Source organism: Prunus persica, chromosome G7, assembly GCF_000346465.2.
Source record: "Prunus persica cultivar Lovell chromosome G7, Prunus_persica_NCBIv2, whole genome shotgun sequence".
Taxonomy (NCBI): Eukaryota; Viridiplantae; Streptophyta; class Magnoliopsida; order Rosales; family Rosaceae; genus Prunus; species Prunus persica.
Genome location: NC_034015.1, coordinates 15,789,872 through 15,806,749, shown reverse-complemented (window position 1 = coordinate 15,806,749; position 16,878 = coordinate 15,789,872). Strand labels below are relative to the sequence as shown.

The window sequence follows — 16,878 nt, the reverse complement described above, 5'->3', positions numbered from 1 at the left end:
TTAGCCGATCAAGGCCCAATTCTATAATGAATTAATTACTCTGTTGCCAAGTGAAAAAAGAAAATAAAAAAGGATGGCACTGGGTCAAGACCAGTGAAAAAGTACATAGAGTTGCAGACCAATAATTTCATGTTGGAGTTTTCATGACACATTGGGAAGAATCTCCACCTAAGCTTGTCTGAAAAGGAAAACATGCCTAGAAAGCGAAGGAAACAACTCTACTTAATTCAATTATTCTAATTTTTTTATTCCTTGTTACATTATATTAAGTTCAAGTTTTATTTCATATTTTGCTATCATGAAAATATGAGATAAGGTTGGTTTATGAGAAACTGGCAGTAGAGGTGGGCATCAATCTGGCCAAAATTGATGAAAATCAGCCGAATTAAACTGTAATCATCAATTTGGTTTGGTTTTAATCAAGAAAATGTCAAACGGTTTAAAAATCGAATTGGATAGTATATGGTTTGGTTTTGAGTTTTGAGTTTTTATGAATCAATCTAAACCAAACCGAACTGTTTATGTGTATATTTATTTATTTATTTATATTATAGTTTACATGTGTAATACTTTAATTAGGTAATAATTATATATGAATATTTGAATTGAGCTATATAAGTTATTGAAATATGAAGTTTCATGGCATGTTGAGCTTTAGGATGATTTCATAGTCTATAAAGTGATTTACGTATGAAGCAAGTTGTGAATTTGTTGATTATAATTGGGCTAAAAATATTGATAAAAATGCAAAAAGAAAGAGAATTGGGCTTAGGCCTAAATTGGCCGAATCAAACCGTCTTAAATTGGTTTGATTTGGTATGGTTTCCTTCATAACTTTTGTCAAAATCGAACCAAACTAAACCGTTATATTATAATTGGTGCGGCCATGATTTTGAGGTGAAACCGATCCAATTCGGACCGTGCCCACCCCTAACTGGCATGAGTGTGATTGATCTAATCCAATCCAATCCAAATTTGACTTATAAGTTTGGATATTGGTTTCGCATAATGGTTGCAAAACCAACTAATTTGATTTAATTTTCGTTAGCAAAAACAGTAAATTGCACCAAATAAGTTAGAATTTGCCAAAATGTTTCCACCAAAATCATTGATAGGAAAACTGACCTTGTTGGGAATAGGAAATTGAACCTCCTCTCCTTTTCATTAGGCCTTCTTTAAACCACCAAAGAAAGACAAAATTGCATTGACACCTCTTTTATCCCGAGCAAAAAGTTAAACAAATAATTTGCCTTTCCCTTAGAAAAACAAAAAACAAAGAATTTGCCTTCGCAAATGCAAACCAATCACCACTAATCAGAAAACTTCACAGGCCTGGTATATCTCTGACCTAAAGAGTGGCAATGTGTTCCTTCTGTTTATACACTTTGAACACTTTGAAAAAAGTATAGAGATCTCGCAGATTGATACCTATATTCAAATGAATTGTTTAAGAAGACGTTGAAAATCAAATTTAAAGGAATAGTTATACTGTGTCACTACACCCCATGAAATCCATAACATAATGTTCTTTCCGAAGACCCAGTTGAAATGTGATCAAAACAACAACAGAGGACTGCAACTTGTACTGCTTAATTATGTTCGTACTTCTTTAAATTTGGAGGAGTCCACTGCCTTCTTTCGGAGAAGAAGCATATCATGAGAGCTTCATCTATGAATGAGGCTTCTCTTTTAATCACCCGACTTCAATTGATCCTCCGGCATGATTTAAGAAAGAACAAAATATGTCTAAGTTATGCAGAGGGCAGACCAAAAAGGAGTACAAATGCACAAAATAACAGGTTACTTGCCTGGTGACGAGGTGCAACTTGAAGCTTCTGTTTTGCAGTAAAAGACAGCTTCAAATAAAAACTCAAGCTTGTTAATCAAGACAAAGACACACGTCACCAACTTCTAATTTATTATCTCGGCAAAATGTCATGAAACCACCACCGAGTTTGCCTCTTTCACCTTCAAATGCCAACTTGACAGGCCAAGTTTTCCCATCCAAAACCCGAAGAGTAACAGTAGCTCGCTGCTCGGTGAGATGTGTCTTGACAAAATTACGTGGCAAATACTGGAAGAAGAAGAAGGAAAACAAGAAATACAATAATAAAGTATATGGAGAGAATGTCTATGATTTAATTAATTTGCTCTGTAAATGTATCATTGCTTAATTATTTCCACACAAACATTTATAAACAGAAGTGAACAGAAGTTGAGATGGCTCTGCAGGGTTGTCTATAGAAAGCTTACAATATAACCTCTACGGATGTACGAGTTCTGTATTGCAATCTTGAAAAAAGGTTTTTCAGAGTTGAAGCTATTGTTTCGCTGAAGAGGAATAGTTTCTCCAGTACTTGTAGCCAATGGATGCATTGATGTTTCAGATTCAGTATCGATCGCTTCATATTTGATGGGATCAATTGAAGGCAAATTCTGTTTTCCATGATGTCTTGGGCTCCTTCTGTGAATTACATTACCATGTCCCTCTTCATGAGGTCTGCGGCCTTTTTCCCTAATGGCTGTTACAAACTTTTTTTTGCAGCCATCTCTTCCATAAATGTCAACATAGAATCCCAAATTTCCAGCGTAATCAAAGACTAGAAACTCACAAAGCTTTAAATCATGGTCATGGACAAATTTCTTCCAACCCTTTTGGAGAAAGAACTTGTCATTAACCTTCTTCACATTAACAGCCCAAGTTCCAGCTGAGGTCCAAAGGTGGGACTGCTGAGGTACATTGAAAAATTAATACAAAAGGCAAACACAAAGTAATATGGTATGTGATGTCATGTACATTTTCATCACACGTACACAGAAATTTATGCCCCAATAATGACAATGAGTTTGATGCTTAAGATACACAATTCAACATCTTAACAGATTTGAGATTTTATACTACACGCTTTGCAAAAATTTTGTTCATAATTTGTGTTTTAGATTCCAAAACACAAAATGCCAGTGCAAAGGATGAGATCATATATTTGGAAAGAACATAACCCATTTCTAGTAATAAAAGGGACCATTTTTTTCGCTTGTTAAGTAGAAGAGAGTAGAAATAGGAGCTGGACTTACCAACTGGTTAGAGGAGTCACCTACAAGAACCTGAAGAAGGAGGGGTTTCTTCTTGCCATCACCATTTTCTTTCTCTTGTTTCCTGTTTCCTGTTTGAACCCTATCTTCTTCCTCTTCTGGACTGAGGAGAGCTTTCTACAAGAACTTACTTTTTGGGTTGGTGCCACACTTTGGAAACATACCCCCTTTTAATATTGTATTATTCTTTCTTTCTTTCTTTACATTTTTTGTCCCAAGTTTATTTCATCTTTTGTTTTTTCCGTTGCCTAGATTGATACTAGCCATGAGATGCAAAGATATATGCTTTGAGAAGAATATTTATGAAAGAAAGTAACTAGAGGCCTCTCCATTCCTTTTTTAAATGGTTACTACCTCTCTAGTGTTTTGCCATAATGACATTGTAATAAAAGTGACACAAATAGCATTATTGTTTCAATTTGACGGGAATGAATGAGTAGTTAAAAAAGAAGAAAAACTCTTTTTTGTTTTTGTTTTTTTCTCTGTTGCATGGATTGATATTAGCCATGAGATTCAAAGTTAGATGCTTTGATCTTCTTCAATTATGCCTTCAAAATTTGTTATACAATCCTGCCTTCAACCAATAATTTTTCAATGTTGTCAAGTACAGCAAATTAAAAGAGGTCCATGAAGGAAAAAAGGTTTTTAAAAATACCCAACAATATCTGCAGGCCTTCCAGTGCTTTTTTCAAATGGTTACTTTACTACCTCTGTAGTGCTCAATGACATTACCTTGCATTGTAATAATTTTTTTTTTCGTGAACAAAATATAGAAAATTGCACCTAATAAGTTAAAAGATTTGTGCAATCACAAATAAAAACATAGTTCTTTCTGAAGAACCAGTTTTAAAATGATCAAAACAATCACATAGGACAAAGTATACATGGGCAACTTGTACTAGTTATGTTTGCTCATCTTTTATACTTCAAATTTGCAGAGAAAGCATATCATGAGAACTTCATGTATGAAGCTTCTCTTTTAATCTCTCAACTTCAATTCATCCTCCGCCATAGTTTGCCTTCCCAAAACGAAAAAAGAAAGAACGACACCTAAGTTATGCAGAGGGCAGAGGGAAGACCGAGCAGAGATTCACCACATTAATTTATTACTTGCCGGTAACAAGGTTCAATGTGCAGCCTGTGTCTTGCGGTGAAAGAAAGCTTCAAATAAAATCTTGTCAATCAAGACAAAGACACACACATCACCCTCTTTTAAACCAGTCTCGCACAAATGCCCTCCAAACACCTAGGAATTGGTACATTCTTACATTGACAGGCCAAGTTCTCCCATCCGAAACCCGAACTAGGCTGCTCAGCGAGATGATCGTTGACAAACTAAAGCCGGCAAATCCTGAAAACGAAAAAAAAAGGAAAGCATGAAGGACTAATAAAATTAAAATTCATGGAGACAACATATCTATGATTTAATTTGCTCCATAGAAGTATCATTGCACAATTCTTTTCACAGAGACATGTTTAATGGTAGTACAAGTTGTGATGGCTCAAAAGGGTTGTCTCTATAAAAAGCTTACCAAGTAACACTTACGGATGTAGGAGAACCACATTGCAACCTCAAAAGAAGGGTTTTCAGATTCAGAACCAATGTCTCTGCGAAGAGCAAGAGCTTTCCCAGTCGTTGCAGCCAACGGATGCATCGTTGTTTCACATTCAGTAAATTTTATTTTATTTTCATTTACAAAAACAATAAATTGCACCAAACAAGTTCAAATTTGTATAATCCAAAATGTTTCCACCAATTTTTTTAATACAAAACCCAACTTTGTTGGGAATAGGAAATTGAATCTCCTCTCCTTTTCATTAGGCCTCCTTTAAACCAAAGAAAGACGAGAAAACAAAAGTGACTTTGCATTGGCATCTCTTTTATGCCCAGCAAATAGTTACTGAAACAAAGAATTTGGCTTTGCAAATGCAAACCAGCCAACAGATAATCAAACTTCACATGCCTGGTATATCTCTGACCTGAAGAGTGGCAATCTGTTCCTTCAGTTTATAAAAACACTTTGAAAAAAGTATAGAGATCTAGCATATTGATGCCCAAAGTCAAATGAATTGTTTAAGAAGACGTTGAAAATCAAAATTAAAGGAATAGTAATACTATGTCGCTACACCCCGTGATATCCATAACATAATGTTCTTTCAGAAGAGTCAGTTGAAATGTGATCAAAATAACGGAGGGCAAAATATGCACAGGCAACTTGTAGTACTTATGTTTGGACTTCTTTAAATTTGTAGGCGTCAACGACCATCTTTCGCAGGAGGTGCATATCATGAGAGCTTCGTCTATGAAGGCTTCTCTTTTAATCACTTGACTTCAATTGATCCTCCGCTGTGATTTGCCTTCCCCGAAACAAAAAAGAAAGAACAAAACATGTCTAAGTTTTGCAGAGGGCAGACCAAAAGGAGTAGAATTTGACAAAATAACAGGTTCCTTACCTGGTGGCACGGTGCAATTTGCAGCTTCTGTCTTGCGGTAAAAGCCAGCTTCAAACAAAAACTCAATCTTGTTAATCAAGACAAAGACACACATGTCACCAACTTTTAAATTATTATCTCGGCAAAATGCCATGAAACCACCACCGAGTTTGCCTCTTTCACCTTCAAATATCAAATTGACAGGCCAAGTTCTCCCATCCGAAACCCGAAGGGTAACATTAGCTCGGTGCCTGGTGAGATGCGTCTTGACAAAGTTTTTTGGCAAACACTGGAAGAAGAAAAAAAAAAAAAAAAAGAAAGAAAGGGAATAATAAAATTTACTGGAGAGAATATGTTAGATTTAATTTGGTATGTGAATGATTATTCTTAATTTGTTTTAGACAAACATGTATAAATAGAAGTGAGCAGAACAGAAGTTGTGATGGCTCAGCAGGGTTATCTATAGAAAGCTCACCATCACACCTCGATCCATGTACGAGTTCCATAATGCAACCTTGAAAAAAGGTTTTTCAGAGTTGAAGCTATTGTCTCTCTGAAGAGCAATAGTTTTTCCAGTACTTGTTGTAGCCAATGGATGCATTGATGTTTCAGATTCAGTATCGGTTGCTTCATATTTGATGGGATCAATTGAAGGCAAATTCTGTTTTCCATGATGTCTTGGGCTCTTTCTGTGAAATACATTACCATGTCCCTCTTCATGAGGTCTGTCCCTTTCGGCCGTTACAAACTCTCTTTTGCCGCCATTTCTTCCATAAATGTCAACATAGAATCCCAAATCTCCAGCACATCCAAAGACTAGAAATTCACAAAGCTTTAAATCATTGTCATGCACAAATTTCTTCCAACCCTTTTGGAAAAAGAACTTGTCATCAGCCTTCTTCACATTAACAGGCCAAGTTCCAGCCGAGGTCCGAAGGTGGGACTTCTGAGGCACTTTTCCACCATCAAAATGCACAAGAAATGCTGGCGGGATTTGCTGCGACAAAAGTGAGTAGGAATATGTAGATAGAAACGAACTTTGTGAGAAAATCCCAAATATATAATCTTGAGCCAATCACCAAACATAACAACAACGTTTATTCACAAAGACTGAAATTTTTGTGGTCCTTGAACTTTGACAGATTCGCATTTTGGCCCTCAATTTCCAAAATCGTTCTTGTGGTCCTTTAACTTTAGTTTCGTTAGGACAAAAGGTCATGTCATCAGTTTTATTAACTTTTTCTGTTAAATGCTTGGGCAAAATGGTATTTTTGTATTATTTTTAATTTCCACCATATAAATATTCCAACAAAGCCATGGACAACCTCCACCCGACACCAAGCCAATTAATCCACCATCTCGGCAACAACTGATGGAGCTCCTACAACCCCCACCCCCACCCAAACCATACCCACCCTACTTGCAATGGCGAGGATAGGAAGAAGGTTTTTTAGTTTTTATTTTTATTTTTTTGGGTGAAATGAATATTCAGATAGTAGAAATTAAGAATAATACAAAAATATCATTTTGCCCCTGCATTTAACAGAAAAGATAACAAAATTGACGGTAGGACCATTTGTCCTAACGAAAGTGAAATTGAAGGACCACAGGAACGATTTTTTCATAAGAAAGGGTGTCACTTATGTTAAACAATTCAAAACCTTAACCATTTTACAGATTCTACAGATTTTTTTCATTGGTGTTTAAGGGACTTAAAAGGATTAAGACCCCATTGCATTGCATAACCTAATTTGACGCCAAAAGACAAAATATTATGAACACAAAATATAGATAACAAACAAACAAAATATGAACTCAGTTTAGAACTCAATGGGGTAAGTAACTACATCAAAAAGGGAAAAAAGCAAGCAAGATATCATTGATTTACAACAATAAGATATTGGTGGTCCATACTTCATAGAACAGCCAAAACTGATATCACTGATTTACAAAGTACTGTTGTACGACCTTTTCCAACAACAAAAAAGTACTATTGTTCGACACCCAGTAAAGCATGCAGCTTTAGTATTCTATCTAAACTGTTGATTCAATTGACCCAAAAACAAAAACAAAAACAAAAAACTGTTGGATTCAAAGCTTTGGTTTGGATCATCAAAACTACAAAACCCACTGTGATATAACAAGCTTAGGTTTCTCATTTCCAGTAATTGAAAGGATTTTTCTTTTTAGAGGGAAGTGTAGAGTAGACAGAGTACATAATAGGAGGTGGACTTACCAGCTGGTTAGAGAAGTTGCCTACAAGAGCCTTGAAAAATGAGGGTTTTCTTCTTACTGCACTTGATTTTCTTGCCATCCCGATCTTCCGTCCCCTTCTGAGAAACGTATTATCTTCTTTTTTTGCTTTTTGCTGGAGAAACGTCCAAAATGTTCACTTTTCCCAAGTTATGTTTTGGTTTTTAAAAACAATATTTGTTGATCACATTTGCTGACCAACTCTCCTCACCAGTACCTATATTTTTTAAAAATATTTTACTCCTTTGTTAGCTTATTTTATAGTTTATATTTTGGGAAATATTCATCTTTTTATTAAGTAATAAAAAAATAAAAAACTCCGGTAATTTTCTCGTTTACCTAAATTAATTACAATTCATGTGATGCGAGAAGTATGTTAGGAATTATGGATTAAATACCATTTGTCCATGGGAAAAGTGGAAGTTCATAAAGGGTCGCTCTCTCCAACTTGCACCCAGACTGAGATAAAAACCTCACACTTGGATGGATCCATAGGACCTTGATTAGAGAAGAGCCAAGAGGAAGTGGGCCGGCAACAAACTAGACACATAATTGAAATACAAATTGTACAATGACTATAGAATATAGAGATGGATTAGATATTGACTTAAAAAAATATAGAGATCTTCTACATTGATGCTTTTTCAAAGTAAATCTTCAAGATGAAGTTGAAATTTCAAAAACAAAAGAGATTCTTAGATCAGTGCCTTTCTAAGGTGATCAAAAACATCAATGGAGGACAAATATATAAGCAAGTTGGTATCTGCAGGCCTCCTCTGCCTTCTATTTTCAGATTCAACATGGTAGTATTCTTGGTGAAATATTCAGCTTCCTCAATTACTTCATCCATCAGGCTGCTCTTTCAATTTTTCTTGTTTGGCGCGAAAAAGGGCAACATTAAATAAAGGTTTGATGTTGTTAATCAACTCAAACACACAAACATCATCAACTTCCAAATGATTTTCTCGCACAAATCTCATCCATCTCTGGAGTCTGAATGCCCTGCCATATTTGCATAAGTTGACATGCCAAGTTCTTTCATCCGAAACACGAAGGATGACCTTATCATGAGCCTGGTTAAGATGTTCCTTGACAAACTTGGCTGGCAAAGCCTGAAAAGAAAACAGGAAAGCAGGAAAACCAACAATCAAATTTTGTGAGAGTATATTTATGATGTCATTTGCTCTGCAAAAGGAAGTATATTTTCTAGCTTAGTTGTTTTCAGAATGACATATACAGATAGAATTTAGCAGAAGTTGTATGTGACATAGAAAGCTTACCAAATAACATCCACATATATTTGTGGGATGGATAGCAGCCGTGAAAGAAGGGTATTTAGATTTGTAAGCATTAGCTCTCAGAAGAGCTCTATCTTTTCCACTTGCTGCAACTGGATGCATCATTCTTGGAACCTCAGGTCTTCGAATTACAAATTTTCGAGTCTTAGATGAGCCACAAACATGTTCGATATTTTTTGCTTTACTAGTTGAACATGTTCTGTTTTTCTTGTGAGGCTGTGGTGCTATTGGAGATATCTTCCTTGTTTTTGAGCATGGTGGAAGTTCATCCAAGCTATCTACAGAATCATCATCCTCATCAGTTTCTTCCCCATCAACATCTGCCCCATGTTGCAATAGATGAGGGATAGATAGTTAATCTTTATGGCACTTCCATCAAAATTAATTCAAAATTTAAACGACAATGTACCTGGTAACAAGGTGCAATTTGCAGCTTCTACAGCGCGGAAAATGACAACTTCAAACACAAGTCTAGTGTCATCAATCAACACAAATACACATACATCATTAATATTCAAATTATTGCCGCACACAAATTCATGCCAACCAGACTGGAACTTGGCTCTTGGTTTTGCTATAAATTCAACAACCCAAGCTCTCCCACCCAAATCCCACAGGATAACGTTGGCAGAATTCTTACTAAGATGTCCCATAAAGATGGAAAAATCGGATGTCAACCACTGAAAATAATTAAAAGGAAAACAAGAAAATGACGTTAGGAAAATTTTGAAGAGAAAATATTTACGATTTTGCTTTGTGAAAGTACGTATCGTTGCTTCATTCTTTTTCACACTGAAATGATCTATACATCCAATTTAGCAGAAGTTGTGATAGCCCAGAATGGTTGTCTATAGAAGCTTACCATTGGATGTCGACCGATATAAGAGTGATGCATGGGAACTATGAAAGAAGGCTTGTCAGATTTGTATGCTTTTGCTCTCTGAAGAGCTAAAGCTTTTCCACTTGTAGTCAATGGATGCATCCTCCCACGAACGACTTGTGTTTGTTTTAGGAATCTTGGGGTGCTAGACGTGCCTCGATCATGTCTTTTGGCTGGATAATCAACGTTGCCTGTAAAAGAATATAACATGAAATTACAACTTAGAACAGAAGAATGGCAGAAAAGGCAACAGTATAAAACATGGAAAACCAAATGAATATTCCATAAATTTCATTTCTGATTTGGACCCAATTGTAAGTTAATGTTGTTTTGTGCTTTACCACTTGAACTTGTTCTTTTTTTCTTGTGAGGCCGAGGACATGGCAACGAAGATTTCTCCTTCGATTTTCTTGGGCATGGTGGAAATTTGTCTAAGATTTCAAGAGAAGCGTCATCAGAATGATCATCAGATTCATCACTAGAGTCATCATCCGCGTCAGTTTCTTTCCTATCTGGCATCGTTAATGGATATTCAATCTCTACGAAACTTTTATCAAATATGCAAATGTGAAATTTGGAATTCCCTTCATATCGAAAAACTAAGGAGTGACAGTGCTCTAGAGAGTAAAACTCAGAGAACTCTGGCCAACCCTTGTCAAACCAAGCCTCACCCTCCCATCTTCTGAGCTCTATGTTCCATTTTGAACCATTTGGAAGCTTAAGAAGTACTGGATTTGATAGATCATCTCCATATTTCCTCAAAAATTTCTTTGGAATACTCTGCCCAGCACAAAACGTGTCATCTGACTGATCATAAAGTGAAAAACGTAATTGGTCTTTTTGTGGCCAAGAAATGAGTCATCTCTATAATATATAAATACTAACAGGTGTCCATGCCCTAAAGAACAGAAAACAGCAGCCATGAAAGCATGAACCAAAGCCAATTAATTCCAATATATGTCAAATGGGCATCATGGAGAGCTTACAAGTTTGCTCTCTCTACAAGTACCCTTTGGAACCATCACAAAGAAATGGGGATTGGTAGCATAACATTTTGGCCAGTTATGGATTTCCCTACGAAGAAAAGTCATTGTTGAAGACTTCAAGTTTCAAAGCTTTAAGAAGTGTTTCAAAGTTTATGGAACAAACAAAGCTGTTGTTTCTGAATCTTTTTCGTTAATTTGTATTCCCAGTTCTCTTTCAGATAGGAAAACAGCGGTTCTGTTTTTATGTCTTGAGATAAATGAGCTTGTGATGAATGCATAAATATGTGTAGTCACAAGTGTGAGTGAGCACTATTACAGAAAATACCACTGCACCAAACATTTATCAAACGCATAGAAAAAGATTGCCATTTATTTTATAATAAATTATTAAAGGGTAAACTTGAAATAAAACAACCCAATGGAGAATGGACTCGAGAGAGAGAGAGAGAGAGAGAGAGAGAGAGAGAGAGCTGCTTACAAGTTTCATGTCTCCAGAAGTACCCTTTGGAATCATCATTAAGAAATGGGGAGTGGAAGAGGAGAATCTTTTGGTAGGGTTACCAATTTCTCTGCGAAGAGAAGTCATGGTTGAAGACTTGAAGTTCAAAAGCTTTGTGATGTGCTTCAAAGCTCTAAGTTGTGTTTTAAAGTTCAGGGCACAAATCTGTAGTTTCTGAATATATTTCTTTCATTTGTCTTCCCAGTTCTCCCCCAGCTAGAAAAACAGGGGTTCTGTTCTGTTTCTATGTGATTTGGTGGTGAGGGTGACCAATTTACTTGGACTTAAAGTGTAATTATTTGACTTGACCAACAAAAAAGAAGAGAGTAATTAAATTGCTCATTCACTCTTTCGCAAAAATAAAAAATAAAAAAATAAAAAAATAAAAAAATATGCTAATTCACTCAACTCAATAAACTCGTACGTCTGTGCTTCAAGTCACCCAGTGTTTTAGCTTTGTTTTTGAGATCTTTTTTTAGCCTTTTTTCTTTTTGAGGTCATTTTTAGTGTAGGGGTATTATTTGTATTCTTTGGGATACTTTTATTTATTTTTCAATATTCTTTGGGATACTTGTGTGAGTGAAGTGTTTGTAGTAGTTGTATTTTTTTAAATTTGAATATTAACAGTTTTTTGGTTACAGAATATTAACAGTTTTCAATTAAGTGAAATACCGTAAAAATAAAATAAAAGAAGCTGCTTCTTTTTTTGTCACAAAGAAACGAAGCTTAATAAATGTTGGCGACTGGAATTCAAACAACTCCACAGGCCACACAATCTATTAAAGGCTGAATTTATTGTGTATAAGAAACTCCTGGAAAAACTAGATGCTCTAAAACAGTATTGTTGAATATGATGGTGAGAATGAATTATCATAATTATGTCTAAAATATCGAGGTTTCGGAAATGGAGATGAATTAAAATTGACTAAAAAAAGTATAGAGATCTCCTAGATTTACATTGATGCATTTAAACTTCTTTATTTTTTTAAAGTTATATTTTTGTTTTTGGCATGTTAGAGAACTCAATGTGATTGATTGAAAAAAAAAAAAAAAAAGGGAATAAAACAAAATAAAATTGAGAAATGTAGCACTTTATCATTGTCTTTAAAAGTATATTTTTTTAACAGAGATTTGATTAAACAAATTTACAGGCCACGATCAATAATAACTTGAACAGTTGCCTTTTCAATGGGGAAGAATTCGATTTGGTTACAAAAAGTATGGAGCAGTGATGACTTTTTCAAATGAATTGTTGAAGATGGCAACTGAAACTCAAAAAGAACAATGTCATTATAGACTCGAAGATTGAGCCTTTTCTAAGGTGATCAAAACAACAATGAAGGACAAATAAACATACTTATGTTTGGATTTGGACACCTTTTAAATTTGCAGGCCTCCTCTGCCTTGAACATTCAGACTCAACTTGGTAGTACAGATTCAATTAGTTGATCTATCAGGCTTCACTTTCAATTATTCAAGGTGCAATGTGCAGCTTTTGATTTGGTGCGGTAAAAAGCAACATCAAATAAAGGTTTGATGTTGTTAACCAACACAAAGACACACACATCACCAATTACCAAACTATTCTCTCTCACAAAGTCCATCCAACCACCTTGGAATCTAGTTCTTGCATCGCCATATTGGTCTAATTTGACAGACCATGTTCTTCCATCCGAAACCCGAAGGATGGCATAAGTACTTGTCTGGTTAAGATTTTCTTTGACAAACGAGGATGACAAGTTCTGGGAAAAAGAAAATGAAAAATAAAAAAGATGGAAAGCAGGAAGACGTTGATAAAATTTTGGAGAGAGTTTCTGATTTAATTTTCTTTCTAAAGGAATGTGATGGCTCTATAGAAAGCTTACCATATGATGCCCATGGATATAAGTGGCATGCATAGCAATCTTGAAAAAGGGGTATTTAGATGCGAAAGAGTTTGCTCTCTCAACAGCTCTTTCAAGAGATATATGTGGAGGTTTCTCTCTTGTTTTTCTTGGGACGGGTGGAAAATCATCTAGGATTTCAATAGAATTATCATCAGACTCATCACCAGAATCATCACCAGAATCATAGCCAGAATCGTCATCAGCTGGTGACAAATTACTCCTGAATTAGGCAACATATTAACCAACATATTCACAAATTAACCAACATATTACTCACCTGGTGACAAGGTACAATTTGCAGCTTTTGTAGCGCAGAACAAGACAACATCAAATAAAGGTTTGACGTCGTTAATCAACTCAAAGACACACACATCACCAACTTCCAAATTGTTGTCTCGCACAAATGTTGTCCAACCACTCAGGTATATTACTCTTCCTCTGGCATCTTGCCCTAATTTGACAGGCCAAGTTCTTCCATTTGGAACATGAAGTACGATGTTGTCATGAGTCCAGTTAATGTGTTCCTTGGAAAATTTGGCTGGCAAACGCTGCAAGAGAAAAAGGAAAGCAGTAAAGACTTGTAAAACTTTGAAGAGTATTTATGATTAATTTTTAATGTAAAAGGAAGTATCTATGTTAGTTTAATTCTTCTCAGACTGACATGTACCCATAGAAGTTAACAGAAGTTGTACTTGAAGCCTCTATAGATAGCTTACCAAATAACTTCTATGGATATACGAGTGATGCATAAGAACCCAACAAAAAGGGTATTCGGACTTGAATGCCTTAGCTCTCTGAAGAGCTATATCTTTTCCAGTTGCCTCAACTGGATCAATCCTCCTAGGAACCTCAGTTCCTCGAACTAGGAACTTTCGAGTCCTAGATGCCCCACAAACATCTTTGATTTTGCTTTCTGCTTTTCTAATTGAACATGTTCTGCTTTTCTTGTGAGGCTGTGGTTCTATTGGAGATTTCTTCCTTGTTTTTGGGCATGATGGATAATCGTCCACAGTTTCAATAAAACCATCATCTTCATATGTTTCTTCCATCTTGGGTATAGTTTGTTCCCCATCAACATCTGCAGGCACATAACAATATATGACAGTGAGGGATAGTTGTCTATGGCACTTCCATCAAATAATAAATTCAAAAATTAGTCAACAACTTTCCTGGTGATAAGGTGCAATTTGGAGCTTCTGTAGCATGGAAAAAGACAACATCAAATAAAGGTTTAATGTTGCTAATCAACTCAAAGACACACACATCACCAATTTCCAAATGATTGTCTCGCAGAAACGTCCCCCAGCCACTCTGGAATCTGATTCTTCCTCTGCCCCAGTGGCCTAATTTGACAGGCCAAGCTCTTTCACCCGAAACACAAAGGATGGCGTTATCATGAACCTGGTTAAAATGTTCCTTGACAAACTCGGCTGGCAAAGACTGAAAGAAAGAAGGGACGCAGCAAAGACAATAATAAGATTCTGGAGAGTACTTATGATTTTGTTGCTCTGTAAAAGGAGGTATCTTTGCTAACTTAATTCTTTTCAGACTGAATGTGTAGATAGATTTAGCAGAAATTGTACATGATGCCTCCATAGAAAGCTTACCAGGAAACCTCCAAGGAAATATTGGAGATGAATAGCTTATCAACCTCAAAAAAGGGTATTCAGATTTAAAAGCCTTAGCTCTCTCAAGACATGATCTATGCATACAAGTTAACAGAAGTTGTGATGGCCCAGCATGGCAGTACATAGAAAGCTTACCATATGATATCCATCAATATTAGTGCTCCCCATGGAAACCATGAAAAATGGGTTGTCAGACTTGAAAGCTTTAGCTCTCTGAAGAGCTATAGCCTTCTCACTTGTAGTCGATGGATGCGGGCTCCCAAGAATCGGTTCTGTTCGCTTTGGGAATCTTGCAGTGATAGACTTACCTCCACCATGTCTTTTGGCATAAAAATCAACTTTGCCTGCTAAAGAATATAATAGGACATTACAAGTTAGGAGACACACACACAGAAAACACAATAATGTAAAAGATCAAAACAAAAATGTACGGAATTTTCATTTCTGATTTGGACCAATTTTCATTTTCAATTTACTTCTCAATCATCATTTCATAAGGCTGAGTGTTTCTTGGTCTTATTGAGATGTAGAACTTCTGCTTTACCACGTGAGCTTGTTCTGGCTTTCTTGTGAGGCCGAAGACACTGCAACGGAGATTTCTCCCTTGATTTTCTGGGGCGGGGTAAAGATTTGTCTAAGATTTCAGTAACATCACCAGAATCATCAGAATTGGTTTCTTTCATCTTGGGCATTTTTAATGCATAGTCAATCTGTTTGAAACTTTGATCAAATATGCAAACGTTGAATTTAGAATTCCCTTCATATCGAAAAACTAACGAGTGACAGTTGTCCAGAGAGTAAAACTCAAAGAACTCAGACCAACCCTTGTCAAACCAAGCGTCACCATCCCATCTTCTGAGTTCCATTTTCCATTTTGAACCACTTGGAACGTTAAGAAATACTGGATTTGACAGATCATCTCCACATTTCATCAAAAATTTATTTGGGATCCTCTGCACAACACAGAACATTTAAGTAACTGACCACAAAGTGAAAAGCATTATCTCATCTTTCTGTGGCTAAGATATGAGACATCTCAATAACATATTGCATAACCACTGCACCAAACATTTTTCAAACGCATTAAAATTTTAAAGAGTAAACTTGATTTAAAACAACCCAATGGATTCAATCATCAGTAATGATTCTTATGGAAATTAGAAACTTTGAGCATTACCAGGTTCCTTGACTAAGTTATATATAGAGAGCAGAGCAAACTACAGTTTGAGAGAGAGAGAGAGAGAGAGAGAGAGAGAGCTAGCTGCTTACAAGTTTGATGCCTCTAGAAGCACCCTTTGGAATCATCATAAAGAAATAGGGAGTGGTAGAGGAGAATCTTTTTGTAGGGTTGTCAATTTCCCTACGAAGAGAAGTCATTGTTGAAGACTTGAAGTTCAAAAGCGTTGTGATGTGTTTCAAAGTTGAGGGAAATCTGTAGTTTCCTTCATTTGTCTTCCCAGTTCTCTCCCAGCCAAAAAAACAGGGTTTCTGTTCTGTTTCGATGTGATTTTTTTTTTTTTTTTGAGAATCTTTCTTATTGAGAGACGCGAAAGCATACTAAACACACACACATTACACGAATGCTAAAATTCGAACCCAGAACCTTACCTGATGGAGTAAATACTTCATACAACTACATTGTTTCTATGTGATTTGGTGGTGACCATTTTTTTATATTTATATTTTTTGACGAAGGTGGTGACCAATTTACTCGGGCTTAAATTAATTGAACAGACAATAAAATGTAATTGATCACTCACTCAACTTAATCAACTCAACGTCAGTGTGCTTCAACTCACACACCCAGTATTTTTGAGGTCTTTTTTATTCTGTCTGTTTTTTGAGAGTTTTTGAGGTCATTTTTAGTGTAGGGATATTTGTATTCTTTGTGATATATTTTCTTGGTCAATAGTGTGATGAAT

The 16,878-nt window shown here is 35.9% G+C and overlaps 4 protein-coding genes across 10 annotated transcripts; all 4 read right to left on the bottom strand.

The window, feature by feature from the left end:
* On the bottom strand, positions 1,880-4,748 carry LOC18771089 (B3 domain-containing protein At3g17010). The gene is made up of 5 exons (XM_020569006.1): positions 4,640-4,748; positions 4,362-4,444; positions 3,076-3,210; positions 2,254-2,730; positions 1,880-2,074 (listed from the first exon to the last, which is right to left on the bottom strand). The coding sequence occupies exons 1-5, from the start codon at positions 4,746-4,748 to the stop codon at positions 1,880-1,882; spliced, it is 999 nt and encodes a 332-aa protein (XP_020424595.1).
* LOC18770084 (B3 domain-containing protein At3g17010) lies at positions 5,119-7,911 on the bottom strand. Of its 4 annotated transcripts, none has more exons than XM_020567762.1 (5): positions 7,763-7,911; positions 6,002-6,523; positions 5,710-5,815; positions 5,548-5,595; positions 5,119-5,451 (listed from the first exon to the last, which is right to left on the bottom strand). In XM_020567762.1, the coding sequence occupies exons 1-5, from the start codon at positions 7,838-7,840 to the stop codon at positions 5,426-5,428; spliced, it is 780 nt and encodes a 259-aa protein (XP_020423351.1). In that variant the 5' UTR covers positions 7,841-7,911; the 3' UTR covers positions 5,119-5,425. The 4 variants fall into 4 exon arrangements, with proteins under 4 accessions (XP_020423351.1, XP_020423350.1, XP_020423349.1 ...); XM_020567761.1 differs by having other exon boundaries at positions 5,119-5,440; XM_020567760.1 differs by having other exon boundaries at positions 5,548-5,815.
* LOC18769112 (B3 domain-containing transcription factor VRN1) lies at positions 8,329-12,283 on the bottom strand. The gene is made up of 6 exons (XM_020567757.1): positions 11,422-12,283; positions 10,299-10,764; positions 9,940-10,148; positions 9,487-9,757; positions 9,060-9,397; positions 8,329-8,891 (listed from the first exon to the last, which is right to left on the bottom strand). The coding sequence occupies exons 1-6, from the start codon at positions 11,527-11,529 to the stop codon at positions 8,622-8,624; spliced, it is 1,662 nt and encodes a 553-aa protein (XP_020423346.1). The 5' UTR covers positions 11,530-12,283; the 3' UTR covers positions 8,329-8,621.
* LOC18771847 (B3 domain-containing protein Os11g0197600) lies at positions 12,709-16,577 on the bottom strand. Of its 4 annotated transcripts, none has more exons than XM_020568815.1 (8): positions 16,226-16,577; positions 15,501-15,909; positions 15,092-15,303; positions 14,498-14,768; positions 14,045-14,406; positions 13,606-13,876; positions 13,308-13,531; positions 12,709-13,184 (listed from the first exon to the last, which is right to left on the bottom strand). In XM_020568815.1, the coding sequence occupies exons 1-8, from the start codon at positions 16,331-16,333 to the stop codon at positions 12,909-12,911; spliced, it is 2,133 nt and encodes a 710-aa protein (XP_020424404.1). In that variant the 5' UTR covers positions 16,334-16,577; the 3' UTR covers positions 12,709-12,908. The 4 variants fall into 4 exon arrangements, with proteins under 4 accessions (XP_020424404.1, XP_020424406.1, XP_020424405.1 ...); XM_020568817.1 differs by having other exon boundaries at positions 13,308-13,456; XM_020568816.1 differs by having other exon boundaries at positions 15,092-15,300.

Excerpts from the sequence above, each read along its gene's own strand:
- LOC18771847 (XM_020568815.1), bottom strand. The coding sequence starts at position 16,333 with ATGACTTCTCTTCGTAGGGAAATTGACAACCCTACAAAAAGATTCTCC. Across the intron at positions 15,304-15,500 it reads AGCCAGAACAAGCTCACGTG|CAGGCAAAGTTGATTTTTAT; the intron begins GTAAAGCAGAAG and ends TATATTCTTTAG. Across the intron at positions 13,185-13,307 it reads ATATCCATGGGCATCATATG|AACTTGTCATCCTCGTTTGT; the intron begins GTAAGCTTTCTA and ends TCTTTTTCCCAG.
- LOC18770084 (XM_007204001.2), bottom strand. The coding sequence starts at position 7,840 with ATGGCAAGAAAATCAAGTGCAGTAAGAAGAAAACCCTCATTTTTCAAG. Across the intron at positions 6,524-7,762 it reads GCAACTTCTCTAACCAGCTG|CAAATCCCGCCAGCATTTCT; the intron begins GTAAGTCCACCT and ends CTTTTGTCGCAG. Across the intron at positions 5,441-5,547 it reads AAATTGCACCGTGCCACCAG|CGGAGGATCAATTGAAGTCA; the intron begins GTAAGGAACCTG and ends GGCAAATCACAG.
- LOC18769112 (XM_020567757.1), bottom strand. The coding sequence starts at position 11,529 with ATGACTTCTCTTCGCAGAGAAATTGGTAACCCTACCAAAAGATTCTCC. Across the intron at positions 10,765-11,421 it reads CTTCTGGAGACATGAAACTT|TCAGATGACACGTTTTGTGC; the intron begins GTAAGCAGCTCT and ends CTTTATGATCAG. Across the intron at positions 9,758-9,939 it reads ATATCGGTCGACATCCAATG|TGGTTGACATCCGATTTTTC; the intron begins GTAAGCTTCTAT and ends AATTATTTTCAG.
- LOC18771089 (XM_020569006.1), bottom strand. The coding sequence starts at position 4,748 with ATGCATCCGTTGGCTGCAACGACTGGGAAAGCTCTTGCTCTTCGCAGA. Across the intron at positions 3,211-4,361 it reads GGAGAACTTGGCCTGTCAAT|AAAGCTCTCCTCAGTCCAGA; the intron begins GTAAGAATGTAC and ends AAGTTCTTGTAG. Across the intron at positions 2,731-3,075 it reads GTGACTCCTCTAACCAGTTG|CAGTCCCACCTTTGGACCTC; the intron begins GTAAGTCCAGCT and ends AATGTACCTCAG.